The 26164-nt window shown below is 38.0% G+C and overlaps 1 protein-coding gene across 1 annotated transcript; it reads right to left on the bottom strand.

Moving 5' to 3' along the window:
- Positions 1–1224: 1224 nt before the first annotated feature.
- LOC134391637 (large ribosomal subunit protein eL36-like) lies at positions 1225–25713 on the bottom strand. The gene is made up of 2 exons (XM_063115640.1): positions 25680–25713; positions 1225–1574 (listed from the first exon to the last, which is right to left on the bottom strand). Exons 1-2 carry the CDS (start codon positions 25711–25713, stop codon positions 1225–1227), a joined length of 384 nt encoding a protein of 127 aa, XP_062971710.1.
- Positions 25714–26164: the final 451 nt, after the last annotated feature.

Below are 26164 nucleotides of genomic sequence, written 5' to 3' on the forward strand. Positions count from 1 at the left end.
ATTACCCAGCAATTAACTTTAGTTCAATGCTTCAAACATTTTTGGTGGGTCCAGTGTGCTTTCAGCTGTGTATGCTAATGGTGACTACCCATACAAACATTCTGTTTTTCATGTTCAGTGCAGTATTCAATACATTGCATGAGATATTCGACATTTCATTATTAAACAGGCTTTGTGTTAGATGATTTTGCCCAACTGTAAGCTAAATTAAATGTTCAGAGCACACTTAAGGTAGGCTAAGATAAGCTATGATGTTCAGTAGGTTAGATGTATTAAATGCATTTTTGAGCTATGATATTTTCCACATAGGATAGTACCTAACCCTATCATAAGCACCTGCATTTTGTTACAGCAGTCTTAGGAAACTGATACAGAAGAAAAACCAAAAACTTATATCCTTCTCAATTTCTAGTGCAATGGCTTTTATTTTTATTAAGTAAAGTCATTTTTTAACAGGAGATGTCTTTCAATTATTAATTTATTCACTTGCTTCCTTATCTATCCAACAAATATTAACCATCACATCTATTGCGAAAGGCGCTAAGCATGAAGGTGAAGGTAGAATGCAAAGATCAATAATGGACTCTTCCCTCTACTTTCTAATAATAACTTCCTCATAGTTTCTGACTGTTGTCTAACAAAATCTGTCAGATGCTTTGCACGCATTTTCCCGTTTAATCCTCAAAACAAATCCTGTGCAAAGTAGATATTGTTGTGATCAATTTTCAACATCACTGAGACTCAAAAATTCGAGTAAATGATCAGAGACCACAAAGCCAGTAAGCAACAGAGTTGCTGCATTTGAAGTCAAACCAGTGTGACTCTCCTGGACATTTTTCTGTGACTCTCTTCTGCCTCTCATGAGGTACTGGGGATACAGAAATATGAGTGTCTCTAACATAAAGCAGACACATAATAAGAGACAGAAAGAATAAAGAAGCAAAGCCCTATTGGTGCTCAGGAAAGGAAGACAGGACGATTGAATGAAGCAGGTAAGACTTGTTTTATTATTATTATTATAAGCATATTCATTATTACTAATCACGATTTTTCTTTGTGCCCTTTACCCAGCCTATCCCTCCCCCAAACCCCACCCTGCCTCCCCCCATCTCTGGTATCCTTAGGTTTGTTCTCTCCTTCTAAAAGTTCTACGTCTTCTCTCTCTCTCTCTCTCTCTCTCTTTTTCTCTCCCCCCCTCTTTTATTTCAGGTTTCTGTAAAGGTTTTATTCTGCACAGAGTGGAGAAGGGGTACAGTCCTTCTTGGCAGCCGCTTTCCTCATTGCGGCCAGGACATTAATCAGCTCCTCTCGCTTCCTCTTGGTGCAGATGTGTGTTCCCACCCTTTTCTTGATGAACTTGAGGACCCATTTGTCCTTGGAGACCTTGAGCAGCTCCACGGTGCGGTGCCCGTACAGGGCAGAGCCACACCCCCCTTGGATCACATCCTGCATGAATTTTGTACCCTTGTTGAGGCACCCGCCACAGCAGCTGTACCTCGGTTTGCTCACGTTCTTGGTCACGTTGTGGCCCTTGTTGAGGCCCACGGCCATGGGGTAGTGCAGAGCTCTGGCTGCTGCTTTTCAATGGCTACTGCAGCGGACTGAGGCAGATAAGACTTAATGGAGGAGGTTACCTTTGAAATAGACAATGCTGCAGAGAATTTTCAAAGGTGGAGACAAATAATATTTCACACATTGAAAATAGTGGGAACCTAGAGACTTCCCTCATTACAGTTTTTTTGTTTTATTTTGTTTTGTTTTTCCAGAACATGGTATAAGAGTAATGGTATTCAAAAGAGTCTAGAATAATATGCTAAAATCAGATATGAAGAGTGTGGGTTTTATCTGGAGGGAAACAGGGAGCCAGTAAAATAATTTAAGCTGGGGAGGTTTTTTTTTTTTTTTTAGGAAGATCAATTAGGATGTATATTGAATTAAAAAAATCATTTATGGGATCATTATAATAGTCAAGAGGTAGTGAGAGTTAACTATGATGACAGACCTAAGAATGCAGTAGGGAAGCTAGAAAAGTTGACTGTGGAGGAATACAGATAGAGCTCCATGAGAGGACCGTGATACTTTGGTGTGACGGGAGTGGCAGCAATGCTGTTACCAGACTAGGGAAATCAGGAAGACAGGCTGGCTTTGAAAGATGCCACAGTTGGAGATGTTGAGAAGGCGGTTGGAAAAGTAGAATTTGGAGAGAGAGCAGATTAGAATTAATTATGAAGTAAAATACATTAATACAATTTTGGAAGTCATTTTTATGAACAAGACCACATGCAAGAGTAGAGAGAGACAGAAAGAGGAAGAGAGCCACCACTCAAACACTATTCAATCCTCATTAACTGATACAATTTCTGGCATGCAGGAAACATCAACACATATCTGTTATTGGATTAATAGGGTTGAGAAGGAGAAAGAGAAGACTGAGGGATAATCAAAGGGGCAGGAAAAAGAGCATGGCATGGAAGTGCCAAGCAAGAGAGAATTGCACAACCTGGAGGTTGGTCAGTAGTGTCAAGCTGCTGCGAAGAAATCAAAGTATCTGAGGATCAGATTGTAGTGGGTTAGAAATCGTGATTCTCATTTGATTTTAGAATAAGGTTTTTAGGTAAATGCATGTATGGGGCAAGCCCTCAGACAGGGGGCCACAGCCCATAGATAGTGTGGCCCAAGCCCATCTAATCAACTCTTAATCACTGGCTAGGTACAGGACTGTGTACTTTAATTATTTTAGAGATGACAGGTAGTTGTCATACTGGTTCTGTTAAGAGATTTTAAGAATTGCTGAAGGGAAAGTTGTGGAAAAGATGTTTGCTAGGGGCAAGCTGTCTGCTGGGGGAAACTTTAGAGATAATTGTATTTAGATTTTATCATAAGAGGTACCTTTTGTTTAAGGAGAGGTCATACTTTAGATAATGAGCCAGTTTACTAATTGTACTTTGGAATGTCACTTTAATTTACTGATGTTACTAGTTTCCATTGTTAAGCTATACTTAGCCATAGACAACTTTTGTAACATTGCCCATGTCCTTATGTCCTACTATGATGATTGAATCCACCGATTTTTCCTGTTAAACTTGCTTGTCTTGTCAATAAAAAGAAAGACTGATTTTGGATCGGGGCTGCTCCCCTGATGGGTGGCAGTCCCTCTAGGCCTCACTGATTGTATTTGGAGCGAATTCTTTCTTTCTATTTTCTCCGCCTCGGTTACACAGAGGAAAGTGTAACATGAGATGAGAAAACTGTGGGTGATTGGAAAGAAAGAGTGAGTAAAAGTTGGGAAAGGATAAGTAAACTATGAATACAAGACAAAAAGCGATAGTAGATAAGTGCATCAGCATTGAAAACAAGCAAAATTAGGATGTTAGAAACCATCAACATGGATGTCGCTGATATGGGGTAAAGTAAAGAAGAAACGTAGGTACTGAAGCAAGCCAGTAAGCAGTACAGTTGCTGGCATTTGAAATCAAACCCATCTAACTGCTGGGCATTTTTCTGTGACTCCCTTCTGCCTCTCATAAGGTACTGGGGATACAGAAATATGAGTGTCTCTAACATAAGGCAGACACATTGTAAGAGACAGAAAGAAAGAAGCAAAGCCAAATTGGTGCTCAGGGAAGGAAGACAGGACGATTGAATGAAATAGATAAAACTTAATGCAGGAGGTTACCTTTGAAATAGACAATGCTGGATAGAATTTCCAAAGGCAGAGACAAAAAATATTTCAGATGGTGATTGGTTCCTTTCCAAAAGATTGCATCCATTTGCAAGAGGGAGCATTTTGCTGAGTAATGGTGGCAAAACAAAGATATGGTAGTACCAGTGGGGAGTAATGGTTGGCTGATTCTTCTTCTTAAGCAGCTGACTCAAGATGAGTTAACGAAAGTATTCCTTTCCCTGAGGCAGCTAAGGAAATGATGCTATCACAGAAAAGACACATTTTAATTAGGGGAGAATGGAAGAAGCATTTGAGGCAAAGGTGGGGGTGGAATTTGCACCTGCATGAATAAGGATCCCACAGGTTGTAATGGAAGGGGCTGGCTGAGGGGCAGGAGATGCTGAGTGAGCTTGGGAAGGACCTATACCTTATTCATAAAAAAACCCTCTTCCACAGAAAGTCCAAATTATAAGTTCATCAGTAAAATCCTCTGTCCTGACATTTAAGATATGGTTAGTGGGTAGTGGTAGTGGTTAATGGGCACATGCTAAGCCTTAATAAATCATGACAACATAACAATAATATTATTTTTTCTCTATATTTCCAAGACTGTGGTCCTCTTCATAAAATCATAAACTTTGTTTTTCTCTTCATTGCTGAAGCCCTGGTGATGATCTTTATAGTTCCTAATGAATCGAACTGAACTTGGCTTTGATTAACATAAATAGGATCTGAGGTGCATTACACACTGGCCTCCCTTCTCTCTTTCACAGTGACAAGAGTTAACAATTACACAGTAATTAAAGGACACAAATCCAAGTTTGATGTCTAAATAGAAAGGATCTTAGAAGGATATCTTAAGAAAAAAATACTGATTGTAAGCCTTGATGGAGAAACAAAACTGTCACTGGAATTCAGCTTTCAAGACCACAATTAGATTGACCCATCCTTGAGACATGGGAAAAAGGATAGGACCAGGATCCTACATATCCTTCCAGGGAAGCACAGAAAGATAGATTATTTCAGAACAGGCTAGAGATTAGAGTGTATTTAATTTCAAAGAATCTAAAAATTGGTGTTTGAGACTGGAAATTATATCCCATTCACTGCTGAGTTCATTGCTGAAGTTTTGAACCAGTTAAGAGAAAGAAGAGTGAGGCATATGGAGATCAAAGATTCAGTTTTATTGGATTATTTGGGGAAAAATGCTTAGGTGTAAGCAACAATGGGTTCCTAATTTTCAAGCCAGGGATCATACAGACCTACTCACTGGGTCACAGACAGCACTACTAGTACAGACTTCACTCACAACATGGAAAAGCTGAACAGAATGAGTACTTTTGGGTTCAGAAAGGAAAGGGAGAAGGAAGGCATTCAGCTGCGTGACCCATTGCTGCTTCCATATTTCTGGTCAGAAAATTCACTCCTCCACCTGTGGAAAGACATGAATGAAGAAGCAGAAAGAAGAGGTGACTCTTCGATGTTCATCCCCACAGAAACATGAAGCTGAAGGAAAGAAAGTTCCTACCTGAACTCCCCACCACTCGACTCTGAGTACAATCTAGACTACCCTGAAGTCAACCCAGGGAAGGCCTGGACACTTATAATTCTGGTGATCCTCCTTACAAGAGGTGACTAAAACTGAAGCAACAATGAGAACCAGCTTTCTGAGGTAGAGGGGGAGATAAGAACAGGACGGGCAGCCTCATTTCTATAAGAGTGTGCATAAAAGCACCACAGTCCATTTTCTCCACACTACTCTTTTTTTTCCTTCACAGAGTTTTAAAAATGATCAAATTAGATGCCAAAAATTTAAAAGCGAGGATATTCCACTTAAAATTTGGGGTTGCTGTCTTCTACTGAAACACTGCATAGTCTGGCACCCCTGAGCCCATATTCTAGCAAGACAACATCCAGCTGGGCAAATTGTTTTTGCTCCTTTGTTCCGGTCCCCAACCTGCTTGTTTGACTCATTTCTGTGTTCATCTAGCCCTTGGAGGAATTTTGGTTAGTAACTCTTCTCTAAGTAGTAAACAGATTGCTTATTTTGCCTTTGGACTCCTGAAAAAAGGTACTAAGTGAGAATGCTTAAGAGGAAACAAACAGAGATGGAAAGAGTGAAAGAAAATTTTCCAGGATGCAGATTAGAACTGGCATACTTAGAGGAACGAGAGGGAAAGTAGCAATGGGAAGGAATAGGCAAATGGCAGCTGAGCAGTCAAGAACCTGATTCTGGGGGGAGAAAATTAAGGCTATAGAACCACTAGAGAAGTAACAAATGGCAGCCAGGAAGAGTAACACTGAAAATTCCAAACAATGTGTTTAGCCAAGAAAAATATTACTTTGAAAATCACTAACCTTCTTGCCAGTTAGCCTTTGCAAATGACAATGTTCTTTATAACCAATTGCAGTTTAAGATTATTACTGTGGGTAGCCTTCCCCCAACCTGAACAGAAGGCAAGAGAGAGTCCCTTATCTGGGGACCCAGGTGGAAACCCTGGGTAGCCCTCTCCCTACCCAGACAGAAAGCAAGAGACCATCCTGCAACTGGGGACACAGGCAGAAGCCCTGGGCAAACCTCCCCATGCCCAAACAGAAGGCAAGAGAGTACCACAAACACAACTTCTGTGTAGGTGGTCCATGACAGCCACAGCTATAGCTACTGCCACCATAAGGACAGCTTACCACCAGGACCACCCTGCAGGCAGTCCACCACATGCTTGACTTCCTTGACACAAGGAGAGTCACCAGCAGAGAGCCTGCAAATAGAGGAGGAAGTGTTTCTCCTCAAAGCCCACTCCAGAGTAATAGAAGAAACAACTGTTCTACCAGATGACCAGACATCAACATAGCAATACTAGAAATACAAATGTGACACCACCAAAGGCATACAATAATTCTCAAGTACCAGACCCCATAGAGCAGGAAACACTTGAAATGACTAAAAAGGAATTCTGAGCAATGATCTTATGAAAACTAAAAGAGATAAGAGAAGACTCATTTAGAAAACACAATAAAATGAGAAAAATATCCAGTATATGAAGGAGGAAATTATGAAGAGATTAATACTTTTAAAAAAATGTAGTAGAACTCCTGGAACTGAGGGATTCATTCAATGAAATAAAAAACACAACTGAGAGCTTAAGCAGCAGGTTAGAGCAAGCAGAAGAAAGAATTTCAGATCTCAAAGACAGTCTTTTTGAAATAAGACAGGCAGAATGAAAAAGGGAAAATAGAGTTTGGAAAAATGAAGAAAACCTAAAAGAGCTAGCAGACAACCTTAAGTGCACAAACATTCAAATCATGGGTATTCCAGAAGGGGAGGAGAAAAGAAAAGACATTGAAAACTTATTCAATGAAATAATAATGGAAAACTTCCCAGATATGGGAAGAGACATAGACTTTCAGATCAAGGAAGCTCAAATATCCCCAAATAGATTCAATCCAAAAAGATCCTCTCTGAGATACATTATATTCAAGCTGGCAAAGCTCAAAGACAAAGAGAGGATTCTAAAAGCAGCAAGATAAAAGCATCAAGTCACCAGTAAGGGAGCCTCCACCAGACTAACAGCAGACTTCTTAACTGAAACCTTACAGGCCAGAAGAAAATGGGAAGATATATTCAAAATACTAAGAGAAAAAAATTGCCAGCCAAGAACACTAACCCAAGAAGGCTATCCTTCAGAAATGAGGGTGAAATAGTGTATTTTCCCAGACACACAAAAACTTCAGGAGTTCACCACTACACAACCAGCCCTGCAAGAAATTCTCAAGGGAATCCTGATAATTGCTATCATGAATACACAAGAAAGAACAAGACCCACTGGTAAAACAATAATGCAAACAAGAAAAAGAAAGAAACTAAATCTCATCACCTCAAAGAACCAACAAACATTGAAGACAAATAATAAAAAGGGAAGAAAGGAACAAAAGATATTTAAAGCATTAAAAAAAAGCAATTAAATGGCAAGAGTAAGACAATACCTGCCAATAACAACCCTAAATGTAAATGGATTAAAATCCCCATTCAAAAGACACAGACTGACTGGTTGGATTAAATATCTAGACCCAACCATATGTGATCTACAAGAGACTCACTTTACCTATAAAGACACACACAGACTAAAAGTGAAAGGATGGAAAAAGATATACCATGAGTATTAGTCCATTTTTGTTGCTCATAACAAAATACATGGAACTGGGTAATTTGTAAGAAAATGAAGTTTATTATTTACAGTTTTGGAGTCTAGGAAGTCCGAACTCCAGACCTTCTGGTGAGGTTATTGGTGGCAGCAACAGTGACCCAGTGGTCCACATGGCAGAAAATGGCAGGGCAGAGAAAGACTAACTTCTAATGTGCCCTTCTTTTAAACCCATCAGAACCACACCCATGACCACCATTTAAAATCCATTCACAGTGGCATGGTCCTACAATATAATCACTTTTTGAAGGCTCCACCTTTCAATCACCATAATAGGACTTCCCACTCTCACAATTACAGTGGGAATTAAGCTTCTAGTAGGTGAACTGTGGGGACACAATTCAATCAATCCACAGCATCATGCAAATGGAAACCAAAAAGGAGCAGGAGTAGCTATTCTTATATTGGATAAAATAGACTTTAAACCAAAAAGCATAAAAAGATACCAGAAGGCCACTATATAATGATAAAGGGATCTATCTAGCAAGAAGACATAACAATCATAAATATGTATGCACCCAACCTCAGAGCATACAGTTATATAAAGGAACCATTATTAGACCTAAAGAAAGAGGTAATCCCCAATACAATAATAGTGGGAGACCTGACTTAGCATTGAACAGGTCATCTAGGCAAGAAATTAACAGAGAAACAGAGGATTTAAACTACACCTTAGACCAATTGGAGCTGACAGATATCTACAGAACATTTCATTCCACAACTATAGTATACACATTCTTCTCATCAGCACATGGAACATTCTCCAGGATAGACCACATGTTAGGTCACAAATCAAGTCTCAGCAAATGTTTAAAAATCAAAATCAGTTCAAGTGTCTTTTTAGACCATAACAGATTAAAACTGGAAATCAATAGCAAGCAAAACCCAGGAAACTATGCAAATACATGGAAATTAAACAACATGCTCCTGAATGACCTATGGGTCCAAGAAGAAATTAAAAAGGAAACTAAAAAATTTCTTGAAACCAATGAAAATAAAGACACATCATACCAAAACCAGTAGGATACTACAAAAGCAGTACTAAGAGGGAAGTTTATTGTAAAAAATGCTTACATCAAAAGAATAGAAAGATTTCAAATAAACAACCTAACACTACCTCAAAGAACTAGAAAAACAAGAAAAATCCAATCCTAAAAGTAGTAGATGAAAAGAAATAAATGAGATCAGAGCAGAACTAAATGAAATAGAGACCCCAAAAATGATACAAAAGGTCAATGAAACAAAAAGTTGGTTTTTTGAAAAGATGAATAAAATAAACAAATCATTAGCTAGGTTAACAAAGCAAAACAAAACAAAAGAGAGAGAGAGAGAGAAGACCTAAATGACAAAAACCAGAAATGAAAAAGGAGACATTACAACTGATACCACAGAAATACAACAAATCACTAGGGACTATTATAAACAACTATATGCCAACAAATATGAAAACCTTGAGGAAATAGATAAATTTCTGAACACATAGAAACTACGAGGACTGAACCAAGAAGAAATAGAAAACCTGAACAGATCAATAACGAGCAACAAGATTGAAGCAGTAATCAGCAGTCTTCCAAAACAGAAAAGCTCAGGACTGGATGGTTTTACTGCTGGATTCCACCAAACCTTCAGAGAGGAATTAATAACCATTCTCTTCAAACTATTCAAAAAAAATTCATCTAGAGGCCACTCTTTCAAACTCACTCTAAGAGGCCAGCATCACCCGGATACCAAAACCAGAGAAAGATACAACAAAAAAGTAAACTACAGACCACTATCTTTGATGAACATAGATGCGAAAATCTTCACCAAAATATTAGTGATCAGAATAAAGCAACACATCAAAAAAATTATACACCATGATCAAATGGTAGTCATCCGATGGAGGCAAGGATGGTTCAACATATGCAAGTCAATAAATGTGATACACCACATCAACAAAATCAAGGAAAAAACCATATGATTATCTCAATAGATGAAAAAAAAGCACTTCACAAAATTCAAAATCCCTTCATGATAAAGCCTCTCAGTAAATTAGGTATAGAAGGAAAGTATCTCAACACAATAAAAGCCATATATGACAAACCAATCACTAATATCATCCTGAATGTGGAAAAGCTTTCACTTTTTCTCTTAAGAACAGGAACAAAACAAGGATGCCCACTCTCACTACTCCAGTTAACATGGTATTGGAAGTACTAGCCAGAGCAATCAGGCAATAGAAAGAAATAAAAGGCATCCAGATTCGAAAAAATGAAGTCAAACTGTCCCTGCTTACACATGACATGATTCGATATATAGAAAAGCCTAAAGATACTACCAAAAGACTCTTAGAGATGATAAACAACTTCAGTTATGTTGCAGGACACAAAATCAAAGCTCATGCAAAGCTCAGTATTGTTATTATACTCCAATAACAAACTAGCAGAAAAAGAAATCAAGAAAGCAAGCCCATTTACAATAGTAACCAAAAAAATAATAAAATACCTATGAAATCAGTTTAACAAGGAGGTGAAAGTTATCTACAATGAGAACTACAAAACACTACTGAAAGAAATTAAAGAAGACACAAAAAGGTGGAAAGACATTCCACGCTCATGGATTGAAAGAATTAACATTGTGAAAATGTCCATATTACCCAAAGCTATCTACAGATTCAATGAAATCCCCATAAAAATAGCAATGACATTCTTCACAAAAATAGAAAAAAATACAACCCTAACATTCATATGGAATAACAAAGGCCCCAAAGAGCCAAAGAAATCCTGAGCAAAAATAGTAAAGCCAGAGGCATAACACTACCGGGCTTCAAATTATTCAAAACTATAGTAACCAAAACAGCTTGGTACTGGCATAGAAACAGATACTCGGACCAATGGAACAGAATAAAGAACCCAGAAATCAACTCACATACAAAGATTCAACTGATCTTTGACAAAAGCAAGAAGAACATACACTGGGGAAAAGACTGCCTCTTCAATAAATGGTGCTGGGAAAATTGGACATCCACATGCAGAAGAATGAAACTAAGCCTGTACCTCTTGCCGTATACCAAAATCAACTCAAATGGATTAAAGACTTAAGTATAAGACACAAAGCCATAAATCTAATAAAAGAGAACATAGGGGAAACACTTCAGGAAGTAGGATGAGGCAAAAACTATGAATAAAACCCCAAAAGCATAAGCAACAAAAGAAAAAATAAACAAATGGGATTATATCAAAATAAAAAGTTTCTGCATAACAAAGGAAATAATCAACAGAGTGGAAAGACAACCTCCAGAATGGGAGAAAATATTTGCAAACTATACATCCAACAAGGAATTAATATCCTGAATATATAAGGAACTCAAACAACTTCACAATAAAAGAACAAATAATCCATTTAAAAAGTGGGCAAAGGAGCTGAATAGACATTTTCCAAAGGAAGACATACAAATGGCCATCAGGTACATGAAAAGTGCTCAGCATCACTAATCATTACAGAAAAGCAAATCAAAGCCACACTGAGATATCATCTCACCCTAGTTAGACTGGCTATTATCAAAAAGACTGAGAGTAACAAACGCTGGTGAGGAGAGAAGGGAACCCTTCTACACTGTTGGTGGGACTGTAATATAAAGGACAGCCACTATGTAAAGTAGTATGAAGGTTTCTCAAACAACTATAGTTAGAACCCTCTTCTCTGACATAGTCCTCCCTAAATATGTACGTGAAATTTCAACCTTTATCATTGTTATTATTTTTTCTCTGAAAAATATAAAATGATTTAATGTTCAGAGATATGGAGGGTTTCTACTATTTTTTCATGAGATTTTGGTGTCCTCATTGGTCACAGATAGACAATAACTATCATCATCATTTTTTTTCTGTTTTCATACTATTCCAATTCCATTCTCTCACTCTTCCATTAATAAAAAATAATAAACACTAAAAAATAAAAATAAATACTTATAAGGACACTATACCAACTGGATTCGAACATGTTCTTGTGACTTTCAAAAATAAAATTTAAATTTGCTTTTCAAAAAACAAATAAACAAACAAAAGAACTACTGTATGATCCAGCAATCCCACTTCTGGGTATATACCCAAAGGAATGGAAATCATCAGGGCAAAGGGATACCTGCACTGTCATGTTTATCGCAGCTCTATTGACAATAGCCAGTATTGGAACCAACCTAAATGTCCATCGGTGGATGGCTGGATAAGGAAATGTGGTATATATACACCATGGAATGCTAATCAGCCATAAAAAAGAGTGAAATTCTACCATTCATAGCAACTTGGATGAGTTTGGAGAAAATTATGTTAAGTGAAATAAGCCAGGCGTGGAAAGAAATACCACATGTCCTCACTCATAAGTGGCTGTTAGGAAGGAAGGAAGGAAGGAAGGAAGGAAGGAAGGAAGGAAGGAAGGAAGGAAGGAAGGAAGGAAGGAAGGAAGGAAAAAGAAAATAAATAAACCAACAACAGTACTCTGTAGAACTTTCAGAAGGAGAGAACAAATCTGTGGTTACTAGAGATGGGAAAAGGGTAGGGGGAGGGAGGACACTTAGATAAGGGACATAAAGAATAATTACGATTTGTAATAATATGCTAATAATATTGACTTGATCATCATGTATTGTACACAAATAATGATAGCCAACACTGTACCTCAATTATATGTATAATCAATTAAGCTTCAATAAAAAAATCAAATAAAATAAAAGTGTCACTGTGATTGAAGACAATTCAGATGGACAAAGTACAAGGCAACAAAAGAAACAGGTTTGGATTCTGGTAGAAATTCACCTCAAATCTCAGACAGATGTGGGTAGCCACATGTTCCTGCTAACTCCATTCTCTCAGTGAGAAACAAAATCACTATGAATAAGTTTTCTCAAACCCAATTCTCTGAATTAACTACTTCTCATATATTTTATTAGGCAGCAAAATGTAACAGAATAGTACCACTGCATGGCTTTTATATCTCTGAAGCCGGGTCAAAATGGCCATTGTTGAAAAGTTATTTACTCAGAACTTGGGCCCACGCTTCAGTTAACTTCCACTGTAGGGTGGTGGGTTGGTAGAGCTGTGCTCACACTTAACTGCAAACCCTGGAGGTTGGAGCTAGGGGTAAGAGTTTAACAGTAATTATTCTGGTCCCTGCCTGAAAACATGATTCTATAGATGTAAATAGGTTGGAGTTGTTACCCAGTATTTTTTTTTTACTTAAAGAGTTCCCCTCAGGGCATTTTGACGTGCAGGTAATTTGGGCAATCACAAATATTGACTATAACTTTACAAATCTGGTTTTCTCAGAAAATGTAACTTTGAAGTTAGAAATAAACACTAGAAGTAAATTTTAAAAAGCAGACTAAAGAAAACTATTAAATTATTTCAGACTAAAGAAAACTATTAAATTATTTCAAATACTAATCCAGACTTGACTCTTCAAGAAATGTGTAGGAATTAGTAAACCACACAAAGCAAAACCGTAACAAAAATAGCTTCCTGCGCACTTTAAGTTGCTTTTGAACAAACTTCCTTTAACGACCCTCTAACCTAAATACATAAATACCTGTAATGAATCACTATCTCAACCTATAAAGGATTTGTGTTGGTTTCATGTGCAGCGTAGACCTATTATATAGCAGGGGTTCAATTTTGTCTTATGAAAATAATTGTTGAATTAAGTAAGCATCTAAAACCTTGTTCAGTATGACTTTATCTACTAATTAGGTAAGGCATTTAATTTCTCTGGGCCCTGATATGTCAAATGAGACAATCATAGTGTTTGACTAAAGTGCTAAATTACCAATGAGAACCATTTTATGTCTAATAATAATAGAAAACATATATAATAGCAAATATAATAGTAATAGCAAGCAAATAATACCAATATATATGCCAGGCTTTGCATAAAGATAAATATGGGTGTATATACAAGTACATGTATTTAAATATATCTTCATAATAGTCTTCATAGCAACCTATGAGCTAGGCCCTATTATTACTGTCCCCCTTTTATCAATGAGGAACTGAGCTACAAAGAAATTAAGTGGCCCAGGAGGTAAGTAGCACTTTTTCAAGTGGCAGATAAACAAAAAAGTCAGGATTTCAATCCTGAATGTTTGGGTACACTGGCTCTTTTAGAACCAATGACTATATTTTTCTTCACCGGCTTGACTGAATCTAGAATTGTTTCATTGATTTATAAAGTCAGCTACATCAAAAATGTAAATATGTCTTTATCCCTTTTGACATCTAAGGATTCTAGGTTATTAGTCAATATTTAGACTTCTACCTAGTTGCATTGGGATGGGTCATTATCTAAAATAGAGCTTATGTGTGGCTTTCCTGACTAAATAAAATAACCATCATTATAGAGCATGCCCAGCCTATTTTGATAATTTATTGAGCACTTTCATGTGAAGGCTCTGCAGTAGGGGTGGGGATACAAAGATGGATCAGAAAGAGGCCTGAACTCAAAGGCGCCACATCCTAGAGGAGAGATGGGCACCAAACTAGTATTTATTGACAAATAAGTCACGCAGATATCTAAGATGTGTGTTAACTTTACAAAGGAATGTTCTCTAGGGAAAAAAATGTAAGTATTTTTCATCAGATATATTTTGACAGCAATTTTTAGGCAGTCTTGTATGGAAAATGTATTTTTGAGCTTATAAAGTATGCTGCATACTAAAATTTAGTAAGAAAATTAGTGGATAGCCAGTAATAGTCTGCTAACTGGAAAAAAAATCCCACAGCTAAAATAGAAAAATGATGATTTTAGTAAACATTGGCACCTATCAGGATTGTAGAGATAATAAACTTAAATCTCAAATGATGGGAGAATGACAAAAATCCAAACCACTTTGTCATCTATGCCTTATTATCTTTGTGAAGAAAACTACCAGCAGGACATGCATCCTTAATCGCTGTTAGACGTTCTGTTTTGGCTCACTTCCCCACAATGTGCGTTTTTTATATGTAATGCAGGCTCATCAGCTAATCTGATATTTGGAAATTGTTTGGGGAGATGGAGAGGGACATTAATATATACCAGCAAATATGGTATTAGACAGCTGACTATTTATAATATAGTTAAGAAGTCTTGTGATTAAGAGCTAAAGGCCTTGTGAAACCAGATGAAAGGTTTATAACGGTCAATAAGAAATACATGGAGAACTTGGGGCAGAAAATATAGATTTGGGAATTAGCATATAGGAAAAAAGCCAAAGTGGAAGGGACTGCCCATAAGGAAAATGTAGAATGAGAAGAAAATATTCAGGTCAAAGGACTTAAAAAGAGTCTCTCTTTTTCTTTCTCTTTTACAGAATTCACGGTGTTGGTCCCATGGCAGTCTTGGCCTTGTGAGAGCCAGAGTTTAAGTTTAATGGTAAATACACATCTTAGAACAATCAGCCACACCAATGTACTGTTGTAGAACTCCTGCAGTGTTACACTAAAGGTTCTGATAAAGTGTGCAGTAATGTGAAAGGACTCAGAGTTAGGAGAGAATTAGGATAAGAAGCTCTCTTACGAAACAATTTGGAAAATTTATTTGAAAAAGTCAATTAATGCCAAGGATTGTAAAAATTATACAATTTTAACTCCAATGTTTTACTTTAACCAAATTTTTATGTCAAGTCAATGCATTTTCTTTAAGGGAGTCTCTGCTGAATGGGGTTTCTCTTTATTACTTTTTTCCAAATCTTTTATCTTTTTTTTTCATCTGCTCTCAATTTAACAGGAAATTTTTAATGGCTCACATTTATATAGCCTTTCTAAAGCAATTTAATTTTTATAGAAGCAACAATTCCCATCTTCCCTCTCTCTCATATTTCATCAGTTTTATATAATATTCTATTAAATTATCCCCGTTTGGGAACAAATACAACTGATTGTTGGTAAGTGTATAGAGCAGTCAGTGGGAGTGGAAGTGCCCAGGCAGGAGTCAGTTACAGGAGCTTCTGCTGGCCAGAGTAGCTAACATACATCAGATATTTGAAACACATGCAAATAGAAAAAAAATGCACCATTTTAAAAATAGAAATAAGAAGTGACTTTACTCCAAGTTGATAATTATACTTTGAAATTCAGTAGTTACAAGATACCCAATACATAGTTGAATCTTCTCAGCCACTTTGAAAGTCTGTCTGAAATGCTAGCCTCTGCATATGCCTTCCTCATGCTCTGAATTGGCAGTGCTTGCAACATTAGGAACCCCCTTTGCAATGTTTTCAGACCTTAGCTTTGGTTTGCATCTCATTTTATGTTAGGTGCAGACATTTATGGACAGATCTTATCCCCTTTTATGGGATATAAACTACTTGACAAAATGGACTATGTCTCTCTCTTATTTATATACTTTGCAAAGTCCAAGTGCTTTGAACACAGCAGGCCTTTGTATATGTTAAGTTGCGGTGAATGTGTGTGGGTGCATTTGTGTTTGTGTGTGGTGAGGCAGGAGGCAGGGGAAACAGAGGGCAAATACTCCATCTCATTCCTTGTTCATAAATGCCCATCCTCCCACGAGATGAGGAAATATCTCAGAAGTTCCCACTCACTTCTTTTTGTATTTTTATGGATATTGTTATATTACAGTGTTTGCCTGGCTACCTCTCCAGCAGACATCTCAGCAGTACAGACAGTATTTTATCTATCTTTATAATCTGGTGTCTCTCACAGAGACTGCCATCTAGCATGTGTGAGTCAATGTTGGTTGAGTGAATGAATGGATGAAAGACTGAACTGGAATGTCTCATAAAGGTTCATGGAGGGTAAGGAATGAAGAGGCACAGAACTATTGCTAAAGAAAGTTTGACCCTACCTTGACTATATAAGGTATATTCAACTCTCTAATACATATTTTCCTAAAAGGTATATAGAATGTGATTAAATTTCAGAGCCAGAGAGGCATTTAGAGATCATCTAGCTTCATTTTAAAGCTGAATTAACAGATTGGCCCAGTGTCACATAGCTAGACATTAAAATAAAGATAAAGCAACAGTAAGTAATTTTGGCTCTATCAACGCCAACTGTCTTCTAAAAAAGATGGGTTCTATAAATAAAAATTCTTTGGCAATGAGAGTCACTGATGGGAGTTGAAGTGGACTATGCAGCAAAAAAAGAAGGAAGTGGACTATGCAGCAAAAAAAGAAGGAAAAAGGAGAGAGGGCAGAATGAGGTTGCCAGCATAGGTATGTCTGACTCCCACACTGCCCTGACAATTGAGAGATGACATGGGTCTCCATAGAAAGAGGCAGTTAGGGCTCAAACTCAGGTCTCCCCACCTCTATACAAAGGTTCTGGTACCTTTAAAAAAAACTCACTTGTTCATAAGTATATAATTAAAAAGTTCTAGAAATCAGTTAAATTTAAAGAGAAAGAGAGAGAGCCTTCACAGAATAGTCAACATCACTTTCATTTGCCAGTAAATCTTCCTGCAACAAAATTGTAAAACTTAAACATCCCGTAAAAGATAAAATATCAAAGATATTTAACAGGAGTAAGAAATGGTATATTTGAAAGAGTTGAACAGCTTTACCAAAGCCCAGAAACTTAAATATTTAAATGAGAAGTAGGGGGATGAAACAGTCTTTTTTTAAAAAAAACTACAGCTCAACAATAATAAATGAGGAAATTATGATGAAACCCATAAAAGCTAGTTTCCACTTTGAAATTTTAAAATCATCATCTGGAACTGAGAAAACGAATCTCTTTAGGGGAGGAGAGGTATCTGGTTGTGGAAGTAATAACATTTTGGTTTTAGTTCTCAATACCTAAAATCCATTTTAAAATGATAAAATGTTAAGAATCCACCCCCCCACTCCTAAATGAGATTTTAAGTTCCTTTTGTAATATTTTTCTGCTATGCAGATACCAATTTAATTGGCTACCTGTTTCTAAAGAACCCACTGGTTTCCAGCCCATGAGGTCTAGAAGTGTCTACCACATAGCAGGTACTGTAAGTATTTGTTGACTAACTAACAAACAAACAAATAAGTATCACACTCCAGAAAATGTTTGGGATTTGGCACGTGAATGTCGCTTCTTGTGGGGAAACCCTTGCCTGCTGCCCTCACCAGGGCAAATCTTCATTAAAGGAAGATCTTGAGCTATGTTTATAGTGAATGCTGGAGATTTAACTCTTTCTTAAACAGACTGGTCATGACCTCACTTTCCATACCAAGCCCCACGCTGACATTCATGCTCCAAGGTGAATGCAAGCATACAGCTAACTAGCAGCCTGCAGACCCACTGCAGATGCAGAAGAATCGAAGTAGGGATGCCCTGCATGGGGACGGGAGGCGGAAATAAAATAGAGAAGTTCAGTTCAATGCCGCTCTCTAAGTATGGTCTCCGTGCTAGGCACCATACCTGGAACTGAGAAAATAAAAGGAAGTCCCAGAAACAAAGGAGTCCACAATTTAGGAAAGGAGGCAAACTCACACTCAAATTTAATATAATACTACATGTGTTATGATGAAGACATGTCTAGGATTAATGAGGACTGAGAGCAGAGGAATTTAGGCAAGTTCAGAGGAAGTTTCTGGAGCAAAGTAGAAGCCACCTAAAATTGTATGCAAATTAAAGTGAAAGGCAATGTCTATGGAGGGTAGTAACAATGTAACATTTTTAGATTATTTGAAAATGTTTATTTGACTAAAGACCAATACAAAACTGGTGCCTGCTATATTTTATGGTTAAATATCTTTAGCCACATTTAGTTTGGAATTATATAATAGTACAGACCTATTTAGTAAAAAAGGTAGATCTTGCATGAAGAAAAATTGTCCCAATCTCATACAGATTTTCTTGAATCTTTCACCTCATATCTAGAGGAATCCATTCTACTGTTTGTTTAAAAGTACCTTTTGTTGTTACAGACAAGGCATTTCAAACCATTCATTAATTCAGTCATTCATCCATCAACATATTTATCGGAGACTTCCTATGTCCTAAATGTTAGCTTCTTAAAAAACCAGGTTTAATTAGTTAAAGAAGGTAGATTGAAGTTGTGCTTAAACTGGCGAGTCTGAAGTGGAGAAATGCGAAAATGCAGAATCCTTATTAAATACTAACGAAGGCTGGAAGCCCCTGTGAACACCGGGTTGTCACAGTAACTGAGCAGCCTCTGCGCTGCTGGGGAGTAGGGCCCCCCAGAGTTGAACCAGATCTTAGAGATTAGCACGTAAGCATTGACTGTACTTTTCTCTCCCTCTTCCCCCTTCTCTTTTGGAAGAAGGAAAAGTTGAAGGCTAGTGCCTGGCAGGGAGAAAGGTGGCTTTGACAGACTGAAAGGTAGTCCCATAGAAGTGTTTGCTTTTAGGATCAGCATGGAGTTGAAGGTTTGATGCCTAGAGGGAACAGGAGGCAACACAGGGGCTTTGCAGGACTGAAGGCACGAACCAAGAGGTGCCAGGTGTCAGAGGCTCAAAGTTCTCCAACTGCCTGAGGCCATTTAGAGCCCAAACTGCTAGTGGCTGAGGGCTGTTTGAATCTGGCGTGCTGGCACAGATACAATGCCGGGGACTCCAGACACTGAGGCAAAGGGAACAAAGCCATATTACGATCAGGCTGGAGTTTTTGAGGCTGAAGGGGCTGTTTGAATCCCAGGGTGAGTACAACCCCCAGTTTCCCTCTCTGACGTGAAAGAAGTGGGCAAGCCGGTGACAATGTTCAGGCTCCAGAGACTGGTGTCTCTTCAGAAGTAGAGACGGTACGGTGAAATATTTCCATAGACCTTCCCATTCAAATTCAACAAGCAATTACTGAACACCTAAGAATTTCACGGGACTGTTCTCTGTGCTTCACATACAAACGTGCGTCTGCTCTTCTGTGGGTGTTCTGAATTGAATATTCTTTCTTGCTAAGTTAAAATGACAATGCATATGTACGTTATCAAATTATATTTTGCCAATAAAACTCTTAATTTGCTTAAGGAGGTAGCTTCCATTTTGGAGTTCTCCAGAGACCCATTCACTAGAAGAAAAACAGGCTGCTCTGGGATTAAGCTTACATGGAAGCCAGCAAGCCCTTGTGATAATGCGAGCAAACTATAAGCACTTACTGCAAGGAAAGAAGAAAGTGGCCTGGGGGAGTGAGACACCTGCTGTATAGCTCTTACTGAAGAAAATGAACTTGAAATTATAAGCGAACTTAGAATCAGCCAGTTTAACTCACTTATTTAACAGAAGAGGTTTTTGAGAACCTGAGAGTTTAGCCAATTTCCTCATATTATATATGTAGGTGTCCCCTTCTTAACAAGCATTTGCATTACATATTTGGGGTTATTTTCCCAGAATAGTACCATGCAAAGATATGTACCTCTATTGACAATGAATCAACACTTTTTCACAATAACAAAGAAAGAGATCCTCAACTCTGAACCTGGGCTTCATTGCTCACCCTTCTGCCCAGATGACTCAGCAGCAAAGCTCAGTCTCTGGCACAGAAGGAATCCTTCCCCCCTTGTGTTAGCTTGGATGCACAGGCCAGGTCTTCTGGTGAAGTGTCATGTGCAAATATTGACCAAAGAGCCCTTCCCCTCTGTACTGGTTGGAATGATGGCCCCCCAAAAGATATGTCCATCTCCTAATCCCCAGAACCTGTGGATGTGATCTTATTCAGAAAAGGATCTTCACAGATATAATTAAGTTAAGGATCCTGAGATGAGGAAACCATCCCGAATTATCTGGGGGGGGGGGTCCTAAATTCAATGACAAGTGTCCTTATAAAAGATACATAGAGGAGAGGACAGAAATGGAGGAGAAAGCAATTGGAGATGGAGGCAGAGATTGTAGGGATGAGGCCACGAGTCAAAGAATGCCAACAGCCACCAGAAGCTGGAGACACAAGGAGCAGATTCTCGCTGAGCCTTTGAAAGAGCATGGCCCTGCCAACGCCTTGATTTCAGACTTGCAGTCTCCAGAACCGTGAGAGAATACATTTATGTTGTTCTGAGTCCCCAGTTTGTACTAACTTGTTACAGCAGCCACGGGGAACTAATTCAGCCTCCACCTGCACATCCTGATTCTGCCACCATAGCCATTGCTTCTTCTCCAAAACGTCTGTGGATCTGGTCACTTTAACATTGGAATGGGACTCAGGTGCCATGGAAATTAGTAGCAATGCTTACTATACATACATACATATATATATATATATATATATATATTATTTTAAGGGTTTCTTTTTCTAAAACAAGTTAATCTCACTAAGAAGAGGATAGATGTCCCAGCTTTATAACAAAGGGAAGATTAAAAGAAAAGTTCCATCTTTAAATCCTTTCCATCTTATCAATTTCCTCCCTTATTCAATGTCCCACAAAATTCAACACAGGGACAGGCATGGTAAGGCAGCTGATAGTCCAGGCCTTCAGTATGTTCTACCTCAATTGCAGACAGAGCCTGCTTTGCCGTCTCTACTTGAAACTCTAATACAATGTTTCTTAGATGACTGCTTAAACTGTTTTTGTCCATGACTCTGTAAGAAATCATTATGTAGCCATGCACAAATATATAAAATAGAAACAGCAATGCATGCTGATTTTTCTATTCTCTCTCTCTCTTTCCTCCTCTTAAAGTGTGAGCCCTGACCTGAAACTGCCGTAATCCATATTCTAAAGCTGCAAAGCTTATGCTGGGGTCACCTTTCTAAAATGCAAATCTCATCATTTCTTTCCCTTAACTAAAATCTTCCAATCACCTCCATCACTTTCATTCATTCCAACAATACTTTTTCATTGAGACGCTACAGGGCCACTCAGGGCTGATTCAATGCAGCTGAACTTCATTGAACTTTATACCTGGTGTGGTATTCTCATGCATTGGGCTATTTACTCACTTACCCTTCAAGATGTAAATTGTCTCACTTAATGCTTCCTTCTTTCTTTCTCTTCTCATTCCTTCATCCATTCATCCATCATCACCCAATCCCTAAGCTCCTTCACTGTCTAAGTGATACTAGCTATTCTGTGCTAGTAACATCAGGATCCCTTGTGGAGCTTACTGTCTGACTCAAAACCCTTCCCAGACCCTCTGGGCTATCTTCCCCCTCAGTCTAGGAAGAATATCTCTAGTGACAGTGCACTTATCACCTGTATCACAAAGGGTGATGCATATGCCTGACTTCCCACAAGACAGTCAGCCCTATCTCCAACTATAACAGTGGACTTGTCTATTTCTTCCTGCAGTTCTATCAAATTCCCACCACTACCACTGTACCTGGCCCATGGCAAGACCTGAGGAAGAAATGAAGAAAGCAAACTTTGAGCAAAAAGAAAATAGAAGAAGGTCTGAATAAGGTTAAAAACAAACAAACTAACTGGCTTTTATTATAACATGAAACTTAAAAATCACAAAGAAGATTGCAATGCCAGTGGGGAGTGATTTAAAAATAAAAGTGGCAGGAGGAAGAAGAAACAAACATCCTAACCCTTTCAATCCTAGTCTAGAGGTAAATCCAGAAAGAATTTCAATTTATATGAGGCAATAGACCATTCAAATCCCTACCCCTCCATCCAAAGCCTTAACCAGGCACCATGAAATGTGCTTTTTTCTGGAAGCCACGCTCATAAATTCACCCCTTCTCAGTCGCATTTCATTGAAACAATTGCTGCCTCCACCTGATAGAACCAAGGACCCGAATCATGTTCAAACTCAGCTGAAAGTCATTTTTGGAGTTTTAAAGTACATAATGATATCTTCAGTTTGCTGTGCCGTGCTCTGATTCCAGGAAGTGCCACATTAGCACTTCAGTAAAGAAAAGACCCATGCTCCGCTTAAATCTTGCTGGTGCCATAAAGAGTGCTTAATGCTCTCTACACAGACCTCTGTTCCACAGAAAAAATTCTCATTTGTTTTGCACTGGAAAATCGCAAATGAATACCCTTAATCACACTGGCAGGAATCACTTCAGAGCTGGAAGATGGCCTTATGTGAGGGACCTAATTCGAGCAGTCATTTGATGATAAGGAATAGAGATCTCTGCATTCTGCCAACAGGTTTATTAGTGAGCTGAAGGCAGGAAAGTTAATGAAACAGTTCCTGAATCTATGACCTCCAGACAGACCCACTATACATTCCTTGAACACACCTTCATAAAGCATTACCTCTTTTTTGCTTCCACCTCTAAATTAACAAGTCACTGTCAATTTTGTGCCTTTTAACTATGATTCCCATTAAAGACAAGATCATCTTTTACGCAAAAAAAAAAAAAAGAGGTATGTCAGTAGACAGCCTCTCTGCTAGTGAGGCCTTCCAGATGATCTTCTCCATGGCTTTGATTGCTAAATTCATTTCACTCTACAGATATGGGACTTTCCAATGGCTTCAAAAACACTTGGGAGAAAGTCCAGTCAAATTCAGGTCAGACACAGGGGCCTAAGAACATTCATCTTGGCAAGGAACAAACAACGCTATAGTTATTAGCAGAGCAAAAAGGACAGTGCATTTTAGAAAAATTATGTAATGGATTTTGCCATTACAAAGCGGGGGAATCCATTTGTGTAAGTATGTGGATATTTCTTGTCAGGTGAAATAACGCTGGAGTTAACTTTCCATTTTCGACTTGAAACACCTTTGTTCCATCATGGTCATCGTGACCTCCCTGCAGTCAGACATTTGCTCGAATTGGCTCTCTTCCGTTAATATTTTTCTAGCCTTTTATCCAGAATACTTATTTCTGAATTTAACTTTTGCTTTCAATTTTAGTCTCTTATTCCTAAAATATGGCTCCCTTCACAGACCTAATTTTTTTGTGTAACAGTAAAATAGTCAAAAAGCACTGTGAGCAAGTGCTTTTCTACCAGTGAGAAAGAAGACAAGTGAAATAAATCCTGCTCCTTGCCCTTGGGAAATAGTGAAAGAGGCATGAAACCCACGTGTGTGATAACAATGAGAAAAAAAAAATTTGATCCAAAACACAAAAGATGATTGAAATTAAGAGAGAAAAATATTACAAATTGTACCACTTTAAAGAGTTTGGATACAATAATAAATGGAGAAGCCATTTCATAATATCCAAAGACTGTATCCTGGAAGAAGTGAGAATTGCTGAATATGGTTAGTTTAGGGTCTTTTTTTTGGGGGGGGGGGTGCGTCATGCCATTTCATCTCTCTTTGGTATTAGCTTACTTTATTTGCCTAAAGCACATTAATTGTATTTATCTTGACATTTATTTCCCTCCATTTGTGATCAGAAATCTTCATCCTTTAAAGAAAAATAAAAAACGCCTTATTTTCCGTCTGCTCTGTCTTTTCTATTTCCTATTATATTCATATCATTTCTTAACCATTTAATCTGATGATCTTATATTACTGCTGAATATTCATATTCTAGACTCAATATGTTATTCATGACCACTCAAACCCACTTTCGTCTTTTTAGGGTTTATTCTTTTTCTTTCCTTCATCCAGGCTCCTGCAGTTTATCCATTACCTCCCATCCTGATCTGTGTAATTCACCCGTGTTGGTCTTCCGACATTCTGTCTCAAAACACTATTGAAACCCTGTTTAAAACCTTGAATTTCAAATAACTCATTCCCCCACTCCATCAGCTCCACTGATTAGCAGTTCATCTCTTCCTCGCATTTAAATGGCTGACTCTCATGTCCCCCCAAGCACTTTTTAAACCTTTAACTAACATTATCTATTTCTTCCACAAAATTACATGTATTTTCATCTCTTTGTGAAGCCTGTTTTCTAATTGGTTTCGTTTATTTAGCTTATCTCTCCAATTTTCTTCTTTTACAGTCATTTTTCATAACTCTCCTTATTGTGCCACTTTTAATCACGGAAATGCACCTTGGTTTAAATGGCCTAAAGATAAATATTGAAAATGCATATGTGAATCGTCTAAACTTGATTACCTAATGGTTTGGGAGAGGATAAAAGGAACATGATGATAAATTGTCACCAGCTAGATTTAAATACATAACAGGCTTTGGCATTTGTACCCCCGTATCCAATGCCTCTTACTGCCCCCTCATCACCAGTCTTTCTCAAGATTAGAAATGGGGAAGTGATCTGAGATGCACTTTACAATTTTAAGAAGTGATGTTAATATATTATGTTCTCCCCAGTCCAAATGTTACTTTTCATTTGTAGGAGCCTGTCTTTCCAAACATGGGACAGGCCATTTATAAATCAGAGGTTGAGTTTTCAGCAGAGACAAAGGAAAAGTTCAAGAACCGCTTAATGGTTCCACCAACACCTTTTCACGTTATAGTTGCAAATCACTTCCATGATTATTACTTTATTTTGATGCTCAATAATAGGTGTTAATATAACAATGAGGTCAAAAGCAAAAAAATTTTTTAAAGTAGGTGGTTAATAAAAATATGAACATAATTTATTAGCATCACTTCTTAAAACCCTAAATAAGCTTTTTCTACAACTGAGCAAATCTCGATTAGCAATTTGCAGCATGATTCTGTTCAGAACATGGTGTCATGATTAAGGTTGAAATCTTCGAAATTCAAAATCTGGCTTATACCAGTGAAAGCAAAATGGAAGTACAAGACCCATTTTTCTTCATTTAAATGGTTGGCAGATCTTCTCTTTATTTCTTTGGAGAAAGAGATTCTCATAAGTAGGATACATCACATTCACAGAAAATGGATATTTTTGCATCTGATTCTGGATTGTGTATAAATCAACAATTAAGTGCCTCATTGCTTCTAAACCAGAGATGTTCCAGTCCAGCCCCGAGGGCCATCCTCTTCATGTTATTCTCTATTAATGTGTACACCATTTATCCTTTTAAGGCTCAGAGAACCTCAACTCAACCCGATGCTCAATTATACATGTGCATTCTCTTACCTGTGGGCTTCACTAGGATTTTACCAGTCGCCATTGCCATATGTATGAAATAGGAGGATCATTGGGAATTTGTATAAACTGTATTAAAACTTGCATGCATCTGCCTAAATTATGGCATCTAATCCAATGTAGTTTTAGAATTGAAACTGAATTCTGGTCATCTCCTGGGAAGTTGTCTTCCTAAAAGGGGTTATCAACTCAGAAGTCCAGGGAGAGGGTGCAGACAGATAACATAAAGGAGTGGAATGGGCCAGGTGCCAAGTATAAGAAAAAAAGACAGGTGAAGACTTCAGTGGACAAAGGGAAGGGTCTTAACAATAATCATTGAGCCAAAGAAAATACATCTCTGAGTCACAGGCAGCTGGAGGGTACAGGCCTACAAGTCCTATCTGGGCAGAAATTGCCCCTGAATTCCTCCCACAATGACCCATTTACACAAGGATAATTTTCCCTACCAGGTACCTACTTCTCTCTTATGTTCAGTC

This window comes from Cynocephalus volans, chromosome 12, assembly GCF_027409185.1.
Source record: "Cynocephalus volans isolate mCynVol1 chromosome 12, mCynVol1.pri, whole genome shotgun sequence".
Classification (NCBI taxonomy): domain Eukaryota; kingdom Metazoa; phylum Chordata; class Mammalia; order Dermoptera; family Cynocephalidae; genus Cynocephalus; species Cynocephalus volans.